This window comes from Salmo salar, chromosome ssa14, assembly GCF_905237065.1.
Source record: "Salmo salar chromosome ssa14, Ssal_v3.1, whole genome shotgun sequence".
NCBI lineage: Eukaryota > Metazoa > Chordata > Actinopteri > Salmoniformes > Salmonidae > Salmo > Salmo salar.
Genome location: NC_059455.1, coordinates 29,348,165 through 29,364,684, shown reverse-complemented (window position 1 = coordinate 29,364,684; position 16,520 = coordinate 29,348,165). Strand labels below are relative to the sequence as shown.

At 43.4% G+C, this 16,520-nt stretch overlaps 1 protein-coding gene across 2 annotated transcripts; it reads right to left on the bottom strand.

Annotated features, from left to right (window-relative positions):
- Positions 1 to 5,726: 5,726 nt before the first annotated feature.
- On the bottom strand, positions 5,727 to 14,984 carry LOC106569154 (interferon regulatory factor 4). 2 transcript variants are annotated; one of them, XM_014140189.2, is made up of 9 exons: positions 14,835 to 14,984; positions 14,174 to 14,373; positions 13,599 to 13,785; positions 12,691 to 12,776; positions 10,741 to 10,912; positions 10,188 to 10,280; positions 7,740 to 8,126; positions 7,147 to 7,259; positions 5,727 to 6,393 (listed from the first exon to the last, which is right to left on the bottom strand). In XM_014140189.2, exons 1-9 carry the CDS (start codon positions 14,842 to 14,844, stop codon positions 6,019 to 6,021), a joined length of 1,623 nt encoding a protein of 540 aa, XP_013995664.1. In that variant the 5' UTR covers positions 14,845 to 14,984; the 3' UTR covers positions 5,727 to 6,018. The 2 variants fall into 2 exon arrangements, with proteins under 2 accessions (XP_013995664.1, XP_013995666.1); XM_014140191.2 differs by lacking the exon at positions 10,188 to 10,280.
- Positions 14,985 to 16,520: the final 1,536 nt, after the last annotated feature.

The window sequence follows — 16,520 nt, the reverse complement described above, 5'->3', positions numbered from 1 at the left end:
CACATGACAGCCCACTTGGAGTTTGCCCAAAGGCACCTAAAGGACTCTCAGACCATGACAAACAAGATTCTCTGGTCTGATGAAACCAAGATTGAACTCGTTGACATGAATGCCAAGCGTCACGTCTGGAGGAAACCTGGCACCATCCCTAGGTGAATTATGGTGGTGGCAGCATCATGCTGTGGAGATTTTTTCAGCGGCAGGGACTGGGAGACTAGTCAGGATCGAGCGAAAGATGAATGGAGCAAAGTACAGAGAGATCCTTGATGAAAACCTGCTCCAGAGTGCTCAGGACCTCATACTGAGGCGAAGGTTCACCTTCCAACAGGACAACGACCTTAAGCACACAGCCAAGACAACCAGTGGCGGTTCTAGACCATTTCAACTTGGGGGGGGGGCAGTTGTACTGTTAGAGGGGCCAGTTACATTGGACGTTATTGTTGTCATATCGTTTTCTTCACTGCATTACAGGCATTAGCAGGCAAAAGACCATGTTCATAATCATTAGTGTTCCGCGTTGCCACTGTCTAATAACGGATGTTAAAAATGATTTCATACTCCACATTTAGGGGGGCCACAAGGAAGAATGGTAACAACCCCCCAAATGCAGGTGTGCCAAGTTTGTGGCGTCATACCCAAGAAGACTCGAGGCTGTAATCACTGCCAAATGTGCTTCAACAAAGTACTGAGTGAAGGGTCTGAATACTTCTGTAAATGCTATTATTACTTTTTTTTGAATAAATCTGCAAGAATTCTAAAATCCTGCTTTTGCTTTGACATTATGGGGTATTGTGTGTAGATTGATGAGGGGAAAAAATACAATTTAGTCCATTTTAGAATTACGCTGTAACATAACAAAATGTTTAAAAAGTCAAGGGGTCTGAATACTTTCCAAATGCATTGTAGGTCCTACACTGATTGCACCTGGTTGGGCACGGCTGGCTTCCTCCACTCGCATTCCACATCCATACGGCCAGTATTGTGAACTGCCACATTTGGCTGCATAGCTATACTTTTGAGCTCCACAGAGGCATTCATTCGTATGTGGTAGAGAGAATCCCCTGGTCACCTATAGAGACCTGCCAAGAGGAAGGATGTGCTATATAAATAAAATGTATTTGATTGATGACATTACAGCTATAGAATATTTAATAAACTGTCATTTTCACGAGGACAAGTGCAGTTTTTCCATAAACGTTTAATTAATAACTTGGGATTTTATTACTTGACATATCAATCATATAGTGGCAAGGATCCTATAAATCAAGACTGTGTGATTGCATGTAGCACTCTGAATAAATAAATACTGTGCCTCTGAAGATTTGTCTCAGGTCATGAAACTACAATACAGACTGGATGTCTAAACAAAGTCCATTCTGAATGTCAATAGATTTTAGATTCAATCTCATCAATGACAACATCCTAGAACTGAGTTATCACTCATCTGACTGGTATCCGGGGTGATCTGGTTCATGATTATATAGTTGAATAAGTGGCTCTATCCTTGTAGAATGTTGTCAGCAGTATAGAACACATTGTATTGCTAAGATGCTCAAACTTAATTTAATAGAGCTACACTCACCGACACAGGATAAACTTTATCCCTCATGCCTACACTCACTGACACAGGATAAACTTTATCCCTCATGCCTACACTCACTGACACAGGATCAACTTTATCCCTCATGTCTACACTCACCGACACAGGATAAACTTTATCCCTCATGCCTACACTCACCGACACAGGATAAACTTTATCCCTCATGCCTACACTCACTGACACAGGATCAACTTTATCCCTCATGTCTACACTCACTGACACAGGATAAACTTTATCCCTCATGTCTACACTCACTGACACAGGATCAACTTTATCCCTCATGTCTACACTCACTGACACAGGATAAACTTTATCCCTCATGTCTACACTCACTGACACAGGATTAACTTTATCCCTCATGACTACACTCACTGACACAGGATTAACTTTATCCCTCATGTCTACACTCACTGACACAGGAAAACTGTATCCCTCATGCCTACACTCACTGACACAGGATAAACTTTATCCCTCATGCTGGCCCTGACCAAACCGGCAAGTTGCCCTCACTGTAGCTGCACTTCTCCACATGGCCAGACTTATAGTGGTCTTCTCCCCTTTTAATTCTTAAAAAATGCCATAAGGTCTGAAATAGACACCAAAGTCGACATACTGTACAAATAATTATCTAGGCTAAGTAATACTAAAATATGTTTTTATCTACTGCTCTGCTAACTAGCCAGCTAAAGTGTAGTCAGTGGCTAGCTAAGACAGAGAAAGGGGACGGAAGAAGTTCCACACTGTAATGTCTGCGTCCAACTCCCACTCCCAAACACTTAGATCCCGGGAACACAGCCCACTTTCCAGCTCACTCTCCAGATCCCAATCACCGGAATTCTAATCACCTGTTCACACACCTGCATGTCATCATCCCACAGTATCCAGTTCAGTTCCTACCCCATCACTGTGAGTTTTTTTGTTGTTGTTGAGAAACAATTTTTCGGAGAGCTGTTATTTCCCGTCCTTCTCTCCTCCCGTTTTTGCCTGCCTCACTCACAACATATTTGAACTACAATTCATATACCAGGCAGATGGAGTTGACAGTTTATGGTTGTGACCATGGTGATTCCAATATTGTTAGTTTAAATCTATCAAAAGTAAGGAGCTTTACAGACCATGAGTGGTCTTGTTGCACTACATGATGAAATGAATAAGGAGTTCAAATGTATCAAATCTCCAGACACATCTTTTAGGAATCACAGTTCTGAGAGAGAATATTCTCAGGGCTATTGCAAGACACTACATACGATCATTTTTCAGTTAATATCCATTATTGACAGTTTTTGGAATTTTAAACACTTTTTTGGAGAGTTTAATATTGGGATCCTTTGCTCCGGACAAGGGTATTTCCAGGCATAGCGCTGACATGGAAATGTATAATGTTCAAAGTATTTTGGGGGGCAAAGTTCGTGGGCCCCATGTGGTGTGTGCTACGCCAGTGTCCTCCATCACATCCAGCTGCCAAGGGGAAACAATTTGTTATAACAGCTTCCTCCCCTCCACCACTAGACAACTGATAACAACAATTTCTCTCGAATTGGAGTTGTATATTACTGGTACATGTACAGTGCATTCGGAAAGTATTCAGACCCCTTGACTTTTTCCACATTTTGTTACGTTATAGCCTTATTATAAAATTAATTGAATTGTTTTTTCCCTCATCAATCTACACACAATACCCCATAATGACAAGCAAAAAAGTTTTTTTGCAAATGTATTAAAAATAAAAAACTGATATCACAGTTACATAAGTATTCAGACCCTTTACTCAGTACATTGTTGAAGCACATTTGGCAGTGATTACAGCCTTGAGTCTTCTTGGGTGTCACACTACAAGCTTGGCACACCTGTATTTGGGGAGTTCCTCCAATTCTTCTCTGCAGATTATCTCAAGCTCTGTCAGGTTGGATGGGGAGCGTCGCTGAACAGATATTTTCAGGTCTCTCCAGAGATGTTCGATAGGGTTCAATTCCGGGCTCTGGCTGGGCCACTCAAGGACATTCAGAGACTTGTCCTGAAGCCACTCCTGCATTGTCTTGGCTGTGTGCTTAGGGTTGTTGTCCTGTTGGAAGGTGAACCTTCGTCCCAGTCTGAGGTCCTGAGCGCTATGGAGCAGTTTTCATCAAGGATCTCTCTGTGCTTTGCTCCATTAAATCTTTCGCTCGATCCTGACTAGTCTCCCAGTCCCTGCCGCTGAAAAAATCTCCACAGCATGATGCTGCCACCACCATAATTCACCTAGGGATGGTGCCAGGTTTCCTCCAGACGTGCCGCTTGGCATTCATGCCAAAGAGTTCAATCTTGGTTTCATCAGACCAGAGAATCTTGTTTGTCATGGTCCTTTAGGTGCCTTTGGGCAAACTCCAAGTGGGCTGTCATGTGCCTTTTCCTGAGGAGTGACTTCCTTCTGGCCACTCTACCATAAAGGCCTGATTGGTGGAGTGCTGCAGAGATGGTTGTCCTTCTGGAAGGTTCTCCCATCTCCACAGAGAAACTCTGGAGCTCTGTCAAAGTGACCATCGGGTTCTTGGTCACCTCCCAGACCAAGGCTCTTTCCCCTGATGGCTCAGTTTGGCCGGGCGGACAGCTCTAGGAAGAGTCTTGGTGGTTCCAAACTTCTTCCATTTAAGAATGATGGAGGCCACTGTGTTCTTGGGGACGTTCGATGCTGCAGAAATGTTTTGGTACCCTTCCCCAGATCTGTGCCTCGACACAATCCTCTCTGAGCTCTGAGGACAATTCCTTCGACCTCATGACTTGGTTTTTACTCTGACATGCACTATCAACTGTGGGACTGTAAACAGGTGTGTGCCAATTTCGAGTGTCATAGCAAAGGGTCTGTTTTGTATTGTGTGTAGATTCATAAGAAATAAATAATAATTTAAAACATTTTAGAATAAGGCTGTAACGTTACAAAATGTGGAAAAGGTAAAGGGGTCTGACTACTTTCCGAATGCACTGTATGCCAGGGCTACCCTTTTTTCAATCAGTTTTGAGATGGGGAAGTAGTAGACAATAGAAATATATGAATGGAAAACTTTGACTTGTGTTGTCACAAAAAGTAAGATTATGGAGCCTGATAATCAAGAAAATATAAGAATACAATAATAGTTATTCAGTTAGGTTGCATCAAAGTTACCTATTGTTGTTCATAAATAATCAAAATATGTCAAGGGAATTGTATTCAGTGCCTGGCCTTAAGTGGAGTGAACCCCTTTCATAGATTGTTTGATAAATGGTGAAAATATACTACACAGAAATTCTCTGTGTGACACACTTCAATATATCAATGATCCATTTGTATTCTTCATTCATATACATTTCACTTCTTCTTCCTTCTCGAGTCTTAATTTCTCTTGAGGGCTACTCTTCTTCCTGTGCACCTGTGACTTGTGCTTCCTGCTTCAGACAGTCCCTCTCTGCTTCACATTGGTCCCCCATCACCCACCCTACACCCTCTACCCCAAACCACATCCTATACACTGTCACCATGTCACATGCACACAAATACACATGCATCCCCCTCTCGTTGAAAGAAAATGAGAGAGGGGAGAGCGAGAGAGGCTAAGCAGTGGGGTTCCCCCCCACACCACTATCACAGGTCAGGAGCTTTCCCATCAGCACCCACAGATGTCACAGGAATACGAGTAACACACACCACCTCTTGTGATAGGCCTACACGCCACCTCTTGTGATAGGCCTACATGCCACCTCTTGTGATAGGCCTACATGCCACCTCTTGTGATAGGCCTACACGCCACCTCTTGTGATAGGCCTACACGCCACCTCTTGTGATAGGCCTACATGCCACCTTTTGTGATAGGCCTACACGCCACCTCTTGTGATAGGCCTACACGCCACCTCTTGTGATAGGCCTACACGCCACCTCTTGTGATAGGCCTACATGCTACCTCTTGTGATAGGCCTACACGCCACCTCTTGTGATAGGCCTACACACCACCTCTTGTGATAGGGCTACACGCCACCTCTTGTGATAGGCCTACACGCCACCTCTTGTGATAGGCCTACACGCCACCTCTTGTGATAGGCCTACACGCCACCTCTTGTGATAGGCCTACACGCCACCTCTTGTGATAGGCCTACACGCCACCTCTTGTGATAGGTATTCACTTTTTCATATCATTTAATAGAACAGCAAAAAAAATGGTTGATTACAAAAATAATTGTAAGGCTGTACAAACTAGGGTAGATTCTTTCAGCGCCCCCATTTTTAACATTGATCATTGGGTCAAACTGCTGACACTGACGATGGAGGCACAGTCCAGTCTTACGTTGAAATTACAGTAAGGTATTTTAGTCCAAGACCTGAGTATACTGTACACTATTCAGGAGAAGCGATGTAAAGCTCATTGGTCTATCTACATTCATGTCCATGGCTCCTGGGGCCTGTTTGTGTGTTACTCCTGCATGTGTTGAAGGGTCCTCTGGTAGTCTCCTGGAGCTAGAGGGGAGCTCTGTTGAAGGGTCCTCTGGTAGTCTCCTGGAGCTAGAGGGGAGCTCTGTTGAAGGGTCCTCTGGTAGTCTCCTGGAGCTAGAGGGGAGCTCTGTTGAAGGGTCCTCTGGTAGTCTCCTGGAGCTAGAGGGGAGCTCTGTTGCAGGGTCCTCTGGTAGTCTCCTGGAGCTAGAGGGGAGCTCTGTTGAAGGGTCCTCTGGTAGACTCCTGGAGCCGGAAGGGAGATCTCTGTGTGTCCCTGGAGCTCATAGTCACTCAGGCAGTGACTGTTGCTCTGCTGGCTGAAGTATAACATGCCCCTGGCAAACATGGGCTCCACCTGCAACACATGCAGGGGTCACACCATGAATGATGAATGAAAAGGAAGAAAGACTGCTCCCATTTACCTAATCTCTCTTGGGCAGATTCTGTGTGTAAACCGAGAGAATCTGTCAGGGCTGTAATCGAATGGCTGAGATAACTAGCAGCAGTAGTTTCTGTGTTTGGGTTTTCATCACCATTTGAAATAATCACAATTGGGCGAAGGCGGCGCTTCAATATATATACATGGGGGGGGGGGTGATTTCAAGCCTGTGTGCGCAGTAGTTAATTAGTGGAGGGGGAGACTTTCCTTTACGAGGGTGGAGACATTGCTTCCTCCCCGGTACAACGGAACTCTCAATTGTTAACACGTATTGACCCAGAAGTAAATAAGGAAGCTGACCATATTTCGCAAGAATTTATTTCTGGGTAACCAAGAATAGCAAATACCAAATCTCTCCCTTCCCCTCCCCCTTGGGCCTAACCTTCAGTTTCTGAAAATGTGTAAGGTATAAGCAATACGCACTGCCCTTCTTATACCTATCCAGATCCTACAGATTTGCAAACATCGATGGGTTAGGGCCAAGAGAGTGGGGGAAGAACCGATTTGGACGTGTTGATAGAGTCCTTTGTTTATCATCATGAGTAACAAGGCTAGGCAGGCTATATTTTGTTTTCTTTTTATTTCAGCCTTTATCATGTTGGACTGTTATTGTAATGCACTGTTGATTCCAACCATAACAAGATAGCTAGAGTCTGTAATGTACTGTACCTGTGCTGTGATCATCTTGGCCTGGCGCTGGGGGTCCGGGTACTCGTCTCCGAAACACAGCACCACCTGGTGCCTGGGTATGGGACGGCCATGGTGGGCATACCCCTGCAGCTCTGGATGGAGGGAGTGTACAATGAGTTTATCACCTTATTTCACCCACAATTCACCAATTCGCCCCCTAACAGCTGAAAACATCTACTTTGCTCATGAAGGAAGGACGTTCAGCTTGAGAGAGATGGGTATTGTGATTCAGTATCACTGCATGGAAAATGCTAAAAATAAAAGGTTCACAGAATGAGAAAAAGGAGTCAGAGAAAGCTTTTTCCAGTCATTTGCAAGGAAGTCGTTGGTGTTAAAAAATGAGTGGTTCACATGTAAACTGCAGCTAGAGACTGAGTGGTGGACCACAGGAGGTGGGCGGGGGCTGTTTCACGGACACTCCACTGACAGGCCGCCGCTGAGAACATGACAGGTCGCATACCCACTGATACCACAGCATGGAGAGTGACTTCACATTCTACAGTAGGTATCCTCACCACCATCATCAATGTTCAGCACCATCATCAGCTCACAATCAAAATACTGTTTCTCACCAGTGAGGAACTGCTGGGTGTCAAACAGCTTGCAGGTCTGTTCTTTCTCCAATTTATTGGGTTTGTCCGTGTAGGGTGCCAGCGGGCCTTCCCAGTACACTCGGCTCTGGCACAGCCGCTTGGCATAGAGCCCATCTAACGTCATCCACAGGAGCACGCCCCTCTCCAGGACGTTGGGTAGCTTCTCTGCCCCTCTCCTCTGAGACTGGGGGTAAGGGGAGGGGAACTGCACCGTCTCTGCACCACTGTACAGCCTGTCCTCGGGGGAGGGGGAGGACGGAGAGGAAGATGAGGAGGAAGAAGTGATCCGGCAGCCTTCAGGACTAGAGGTGGTTACCTTCTTGACCAGAGACTCACGGTAGAACAGGGATACGTGCAGTCGGAAGTCTGGAGGAAAGAGGGGGGAAGATGTTAGAGAATTAACCAGTAAGTAAAAGTATTCCAAAAAAGATTGACAGCTGTCTGAAAACAAACGCATTCTTTCCATGTGTTTAGTCGTAATAAACATCTGAATGTGTTTCTGATATGAAGATGCCTGGGGAAGTTGAAATCACTTTCAATGGCTAAAAGTCAGTTTCCTCTTGCAAACAGTGTATATAGAAAGAAAGTGAATGACGGAAGTTAGCAAACTGCTGAACTTTACGACTTTCTTAATCAGCCGAGCTAAACATTAAATACTGTTCCATTTACAGACAATGCAAAAGGAGCCAGTTCTGTATTTTCAACACTGATAAACAATACAATTATTTTATTTAATACTGCGTATGTTACTGTAACTGTAGTGGTCCCTGCAGTCACCCATCTAAAATATCAACAACATACAGTTGAAGTCAGAAGTTTACATACACTTAGGTTGGAGTCATTACAACTCGTTTTTCAACCACTCCACACATTTCTTGTCAACAAACTATCATTTTGGCAAGTCGGTTAGGACATCTACTTTGTGCATGACACAAGTAATTTTTCCAAGAATTGTTTACAGACAGATTATTTCACTGATAATTCACTATATCACAATTCCAGTGGGTCAGAAGATTACATACACTAAGTTGCCTGTACCTTTAAACAGCTTGGGAAATTCCAGAAAATGTCATTGTGACTTTAGAAGCTTCTGATAGGCTAATTGACACAATTTGAGTCAATTGGAGGTGTACCTGTGGATGTATTTCAAGGCCTACCTTCAAACTCACTGTCTCTTTGCTTGACATCATGGGAAAATCAAAAGAAATCAGCCAAGACCTCAGAAAAAAATTGTAGACCTCCACAAGTCTGGTTCATCCTTGGGAGGAATTTCCAAATGCCTGAAGGTACCACGTTCATCTGCACAAACAATAGTACGCAAGTATAAACACCGTCATACCGCTCAGGAAGGAGATGCATTCTGTCTCCTAGAGATGGACGTACTTTGGTGCGAAAAGTGCAAATCAATCCCAGAACAACAGCAAAGGACCTTGTGAAGATGCTGGAGGAAACAGGTACAAAAGTATCTATATCCACAGTAAAAATGAGTCCTATTTCAACATAACCTGAAAGGCCTCTCAGCAAGGAAGAAGCCACTGCTCCAAAACCGCCATAAAAAAGCCAGACTACGGTTTGCAACTGCACATGGGGACAAAGATCGTACTTTTTGGAGAAATGTCCTCTGGTCTGATGAAACAAAAATAGAACTGTTTGGCCATAATGACCATCGTTATGTTTAGAGGAAAAAGGGGGAGGCTTGCAAGCCGAAGAACACCATCCCAACTGTGAAGCATGCGGGTGGCAGCATCATGTTGTGGGGGTGCATTGCTGCAGGAGGGACTGGTGCACTTCACAAAATAGATGGCATCATGAGGTAGGAAAATGATGTGGCAATATTGAAGCAACATCTCAAGACATCAGTCAGGTGGTTGGTAACACGAGATAATAATTCAGTACGCTCCAATACATCGTACTAATCTTCTCTTTGTGTCTGTCATTAACACTGGTCAGTGGTGTGGAATTACAATACAATACACACATGCAGTGTGCACAATAACTGAAAAAGGTGTGCGGGAATAATTCCATGATATCTTGAAGGAAATGAAAAGACTAGCTAGCAATGGTAGTAGTAGTAGTAGCAGTACTAGTAGTAGTAGTAGTAGTAGCAGTAGTAGTATCAGCAGTAGTATTAGTATAGTTAGCTGTAGTTGCAGTAGTAGTAGCAGTAGTAGTAGTAGTAGTAGTAGTATCAGCAGTAGTATTAGTATAGTTAGCTGTAGTAGCAGTAGTAGTAGTAGTAGTAGTAGTAGTAGCAGTAGCAGTAGCAGTAGTAGTAGTAGCAGTAGTATTAGTATAGTTAGCAGTAGTAGTAGTACAAGTAGTAGCAGCAGTAGTAAGAGCAGTCGTAGCTGAAGTAGGAGTAGTAGCAGTAGTAGCAGTAGCAGCAGTAGTAACTTAGTAATCTAGAGGTAATAAAATAGCATGTACCAGAAAGGGTAGACATGTTGTGGTCCATTTTAAATGCTGTGGGGTGAGACTCTGAGGAAGAGTAGGAACAGAAGGAGCCAGTGAACTGATAACCTGAGGGGAGAAGATAAATAAATACTTTTATTAACCAATGAATGAGTGTTTTTAGTGTACATATCATGGAGGATGAATTACTAGACCTTGTCTAAATAATTTCATATCAGGAGGAACCTGACTAAAGACTGTTAAATGAAGCCCTCATTATTTTGGAGAACTGGTGGTCACCAAAGCCTTCACTGTCAAACCGTAGCTGTTTTTACAACTTGTGTGTGTGTGCGTCACTCAGATTAACATATGTCAAATCTGTCATACAGAACACTGACCTATACTATAGCCTTTCACTATCTGAAACCAAGTTAACATGAGAACTAGTGAAGTATGGTGTTCACATGGCTTCATCTCTACATGGCTCCTCTGTACTTGTACTGAAGGACATGTACTGTGGAGTCTTATCTCTCCATGATATTTTCATTCCTATAATCAGTGTCTTCCCCATGGTCATGCCATGTCTCACCGTTATCTGTGTGTGGCCCAGTGTGCCAGGGTCGGCTGAGTGGCTGTGGGTAGTGGCACTGGTTGTACTGCAGCTCAATGTGGGGTGGCTGGTGAGGCTGAGGCTGGTCCAGTGCGTGGCTGTACTCCCTCCACTCCTTCCTCTCCTGAGGAATCATGAATCCGCCAGACACCTGGGGACAGGCCAAGGGGAGAGGAGACAGCTATTAGTCAGGTAGTGGTGGGTTCCTGATCCACACCCAGCAGGGAGAGAGAGCTGTGAAGATCTTTGAAGGTACAATTGAAGTCAGAAGTTTACATACACTTAGGTTGGAGTCATTAAAACTCGTTTTTCAACCACTCCACAAATTTCTTGTTAACAAACTGTAGTTTTGGCAAGTCGGTTAGGACATCTACTTTGTGCATGACACAAGTAATTTTTCCATCAATTGTTTAAAGAAATATTATTTCACTTATAACTCACTGTATCACAATTCCAGTGGGTCAGAAGTTTACATACACTAAGTTGACTGTGCCTTTAAACAGCTTGGAAAATTCCAAAAAATGATGTCATGGATTTAGAAGCTTCCGATAGGCTAATTGACATAAATTGAGTCAATTGGAGGTGTACCTGTGGATGTATTTCAAGGACTAGCTTCAAACTCAGTGCCTCTTTGCTTGACATCATGGGAAAATCAAAAGAAATCAGCCAAGACCTCAGAAAAAATAAATAAATTGTAGACCTCCACAAGTCTGGTTCATCCTTGGGAGCAATTTCGAAACGCCTGAAGGTACCACGTTCATCTGTACAAACAATAGTACACAAGTATAAACACCATGGGACCACGCAGCCGTCATACCGCTCAGGAAGGAGACGTGTTCTGTCTCCTAGAGATGAACGTACTTTGGTGCGAGAAGTGCAAGTCAATCCCAGAACAACAGCAAAGGACCTTGTGAAGATGCTGGAGGTAATAGGTACAAAAGTATCTATATCCATAGTAAAGCGAGTCCTATGTCGACATAACCTGAAAGGCCTCTCAGCAAGGAAGAAGCCACTGCTCCAAAACCGCCATAAAAAAGCCAGACTACGGTTTTTCAACTGCACATGGGGACAAAGATCGTACTCTTTGGAAAAATGTCCTCTGGTCTGATGAAACAAACATTTAACTGTTTGTCCATAATGACCATCGTTATGTTTGGAGGAAAACGGGGGATGATTGCAAGCCGAAGAACACCATCCCAACTGTGAAGCACGGGGCGGCAGCATCATGTTGTTGGGGTGCATTGCTGCAGGAGGGACTGGTGCACTTCACAAAATAGATGGCATCATGAGGTAGGAAAAATATGTGGATATATTGAAGCAACATCAAGACATCAGTCAGGAAGTTAAAGCTTGGTCGCAAATGGGTCTTCCAAATGGACAATGACCCCAAGCATACTTCCAAAGTTGTGGCAAAATGGCTTAAGGACAACAAAGTCAAGGTATTGGAGTGGCCATCACAAAGCCCTGATCTCAATCCCATAGAAAATTTGTGGGCAGAACTGAAAAGGTGTGTGCAAGCAAGGAGGCCTACAAATCTAATTCAGTTACACCAGCTCTGTCAGGAGGAACGGGACAAACTTCAACCAACTTATTGTGGGAAGCTTGTGGAAGGCTACCCAAAACGTTTGACCCAGGTAACCAATTTAAAGGCACTGCTACCAAATACTAATTGAGTGTATGTAAACTTCTGACCCACTGGGAATGTGATGAAAGAAATAAAAGCTGAAATAAATCATTCTCTCTACTATTATTCTGACAGTTCACATTCTTAAAATAAAGTGGTGATCCTAACTGACCTAAGACAAGGAATTTTTCCTTGGATTAAATGTCAGGAACTGTGAAAAACTGAGTTTAAATGTATTTGGCTAAGGTGTATATAAACTTCCAACTTCAACTGTACCTGTTGCAGGGGTAAACACATTACCTTACCTGGCTCTGTAGAGATGGGTATAGAGAGTGCATAGGGTAGCTGTTGACTGATCTCATGTGGGACATTGTCTCTGCCATCTTGATCCCTACATTACAGAAACTTAACATTAGACATCACATCATAGAAATCTATGTTCTAATGCAACATTATGTGGTGGTCCCTCCAGAAATATGTATGTCCTCAATAAGAAGTCAAATCAAATGAAATTGTATTCATCTGTCAACTGTCATCCTTACAATTAGAGCCTTTTCAACAGAGCTCAAGGCTATTCAGCCTCTTCAAACAGTTGAATACAGAAACTATAGAGCCATGCGATAACAACGTGTAAAGTGTCTCAACCCCTAGGTTGCAGGTTTGGTCTCGAAGAGTCAATCCTAACTGACACTGCCATATGAGAGTGACAAAGGGTTCTTCTGATGGTGGAGCCTTCAGGCTTGCATAACAAAGGCTGGAGGTTAAGTGTGTATGCTGTGCATTCTGCACTGGGTAACTGAAGCCTTCTAAAAAAAGCGTCAAGGCCTTTTTGGTACACACATCGGCTTCCTCTCTGCTTCCTGCCTCATCAGACGATGGAGGCAAAATGAAACATTGCTGGCTGTGTGTATATGTCTGCTCGGCTAGGTTCAGTCAGACAACATGAGTTTGGGCTCACCCTCTATGTAAGCAGGTGGGTGTTCTAGGGATGGGCAGACTACAACATTTCTCAGAAGCACAAGTTACGGTTTTGTTACGGCAATGCAGGTGTAACTTGAACCCTAGTGCCTTATTACCTTTGACACATGAAATCTCTGATATCAACTGCCAGTAGCCTATATCACTTCACTATGGTACAGTACAGTCAGAACAGTAGGCATTCATGACATGGACTTGACTTTGGTAATACTACAATAACATGAACAAAACGTGCCTCTCTTAGCTCCCTCCGGTATGATTCTGTAGACTTTGAAAGGATCGGATATGTCCAGTTGGCTTCGCTCCACCAGCTCATCAAAGTCATTGCTTTTGTTCAGAGCACATCGCAGTCTGGTCTTCCATGTAGGGGGGTCTGGTTTGTCCACTCCTTCCCTATGTTTCCCTTTGAACAATGCCCAGGCCTGCAATTATCAACAACATCATGATTTGACTTCCTCTCTGCATTCAATTTCAATTTACATGCCAATAAGTAAGGCATTATGGGCCTGCATCAAAATCAACATGTCATGGTCTTTGCCTTGAATAAATACTCATTGCCTTGAACAAAGATCATCACTTGCTATACTGTAGTAAAAATCAACAGGTAGTCTATAGCAAATACTGTAAATTACACCAGACCAACTAGACTAGGTCTGGAGATAAATAAGTATGAATATGATTGAGTTAGGTATACTTTATGGGGTTCCTACACACTATATTCAATATTCACGAGTTGTAAATAGTAACTTAAAAGTAGAAGAAAAACAATAGGAGAAGTCGGGTAAAGTGAAGGTGTGGGTCCTAACGCACCTTGAAGAGCGCAGCATCCTCGTCACGATTGTAATCCTGTTTGCCCGCATGTTTCCACGGAATCCTGAAAATGCTTTTCTCTTCATTCTCCCAAACCAGTCCGGGATAGATGCAGCTGTCAATCTGATCGATCAGCCACTGTCTAAGTTTCCCATTGCCACAAATCACTGACAGGCCGCAGTCCCCCTCTAAATTCATCTCTTTCGAAAAACACATGCAATAGAAGGATGGGCATGATGTGGGACCAATTAGTCGGTCATGCAATGCAAAAGAAAAATACATTGTCATTTGGTGTTGAGTGATGGTGGTTAATGTTATTAGTTAAATCATGTTTTTATCAAATATTATCACTGATAATTTGAGAGTATAATCATTGAGATTATTACATATGTTTAATCAACAACAAAAAAATCACAAACAATAAGTAAGAATTAAATAATTTAAGAATTAAACACTTCTGGATTTGTTGGTCATCTTGATTCAAAGACAATTTAATTAATATTTTGTAGGCTCATAATTGCAATCTGAAAAACAATGTTATAATCACATGCATAAACTTAATAACGTAATAGCCTAGTGTTAAGTGCATCAACATCACTGCGTCAGTTTCAGGACGTTTACCCTCTCCTATGTTCACTATGAATGAGAATAAACTCCTTACCTCTAACCATGTGAGCGTCTCTGAAAAGTAATGAAATCGATCTCACGGACACTGTTCTCAAGAGAGAGCATGGGATGACCTATTCTTAAATATTGTCACATCTTTATGGCGGTGTCTTGACTGGGAGGAGCCTTTTCACTTTATGCGTTCGGCACTATGCGCTACATTTCTTTGAAGCTTATCGGAGAACAACCTACATACAGTAGCCTACAGTAAGTGGATGGGGATTCCCTCTCGACTGGCAAACACAGGATGCAAACACCGCCATGGAATGGAACAATTACCTGCGCTCAATATCAAAACAGAAACTCCCTAAAATCGTCATTATGTCAATAGATTGGGTTACCATTCTATGTTTATGCTTTAAATAGTCTACTGTATTATGAATCCTAAAATATAATTGTTCTTGAGTTTGCAGTGCATTTGGAAAGTATTCAGACCCCTTGACTTTTTCCACATTTTGTTAGTTACAGACTTATTCTAAAATGTATTCAATTAGTTGTTTTCCTCATCAATCTACAAACAATACCCCATAAATTCAATTGATTGGACATGATTTGGAAAGGCACACACCTGTCTATGTAAGGCCCCACAGTTGACAGTGCATGTCAGAGCAAAAACCAGTCATGAGGTCGAAAGGAATTGTCTGTTGAGCTCCGAGACAGGATTGTGTCAAGGCATAGGGAAGGGTACGGAAACATTTCTGCAGCATTGAAGGTCCCCAATATCACAGTGGCCTCCATCATTCTTAAATGGAAGAAGCTTGGAAATACCACGATTCTTCCTAGAGCTGGCCGCCCAGCCAAACTGAGCAATCGGGGGAGAAGAACTTGGTCAGGGATGTGACCAAGAACCTGATGGTCACTCTGACAGAGGTCCAAAGTTCCTATGTGGAGATGGGAAAACCTTCCAGAAAGACAACCATCTCTGCAGCACTCCACCAATCAGGCATTTATGGAAGAGTGGCCAGACGGAAGCCACTCCTCAGTAAAAGGCACATGACCACCCGCTTAGAGTTTGCCAAAAGCCACCTGAAGACTCTCAGAACATGAGAAACAATATTCTCTGATCTGATGAAACCAAGATTGCACTCTTTGGCCTGAATGCCAAGTGTCACGTCTGGAGGAAACCTGGCACAATCCCTACAGTGAGGCATGGTGGTGCCCACATCATGCTGTGGGAAGGGGCTGGGAGACTAGTCAGGCACGAAGGAAAGATGACCAGAGCAAAGAACAGAGAGATCCTTGATGAAAACCTGCTCCAGAGCGCTCAGGACCTCAGACACCTTCCAACGAGACAACAACCCTAAGCACACAGCCAAGACAACGCAGGAGTGGCTTCAGCACAAATCTCTGAACGTCCTCGAGTGGCCCAGCCAGAGCCGGGACTTGAACCCGATCGAACTGTGGAGACCTGAAAGTAACTGTGCAGCGACGCTCCTCATCCTACATGACAGAGCTTGAGAGGATCTGTAGAGAAGAATGGGAGAAACTCCCCAAATACAGGTGTGCAGGCTTGTAGCGTCATACCCAAGAAGATTTGAGGCTGTAATCGCTGCCAAAGGTACTTCAACAAGATGCTGAGTAAAAGGTCTGAAAACTTAATGTCACGATCGTCGTAAGAAAATTCACACCAAAGCGCAGCGTGAAATCGGTTCGACATATTATTTGAAGTGAACCACACAAA

Bases quoted from the DNA above. Each gene is read 5' to 3' on its own strand.
- LOC106569154 (XM_014140189.2), bottom strand. The intron at 13,786-14,173 runs GTGCGTTAGGAC...TGATAATTGCAG, and splicing joins AGGATGCTGCGCTCTTCAAG to GCCTGGGCATTGTTCAAAGG. The intron at 7,260-7,739 runs GTGAGAAACAGT...CCCTCCATCCAG, and splicing joins CACCCAGCAGTTCCTCACTG to AGCTGCAGGGGTATGCCCAC.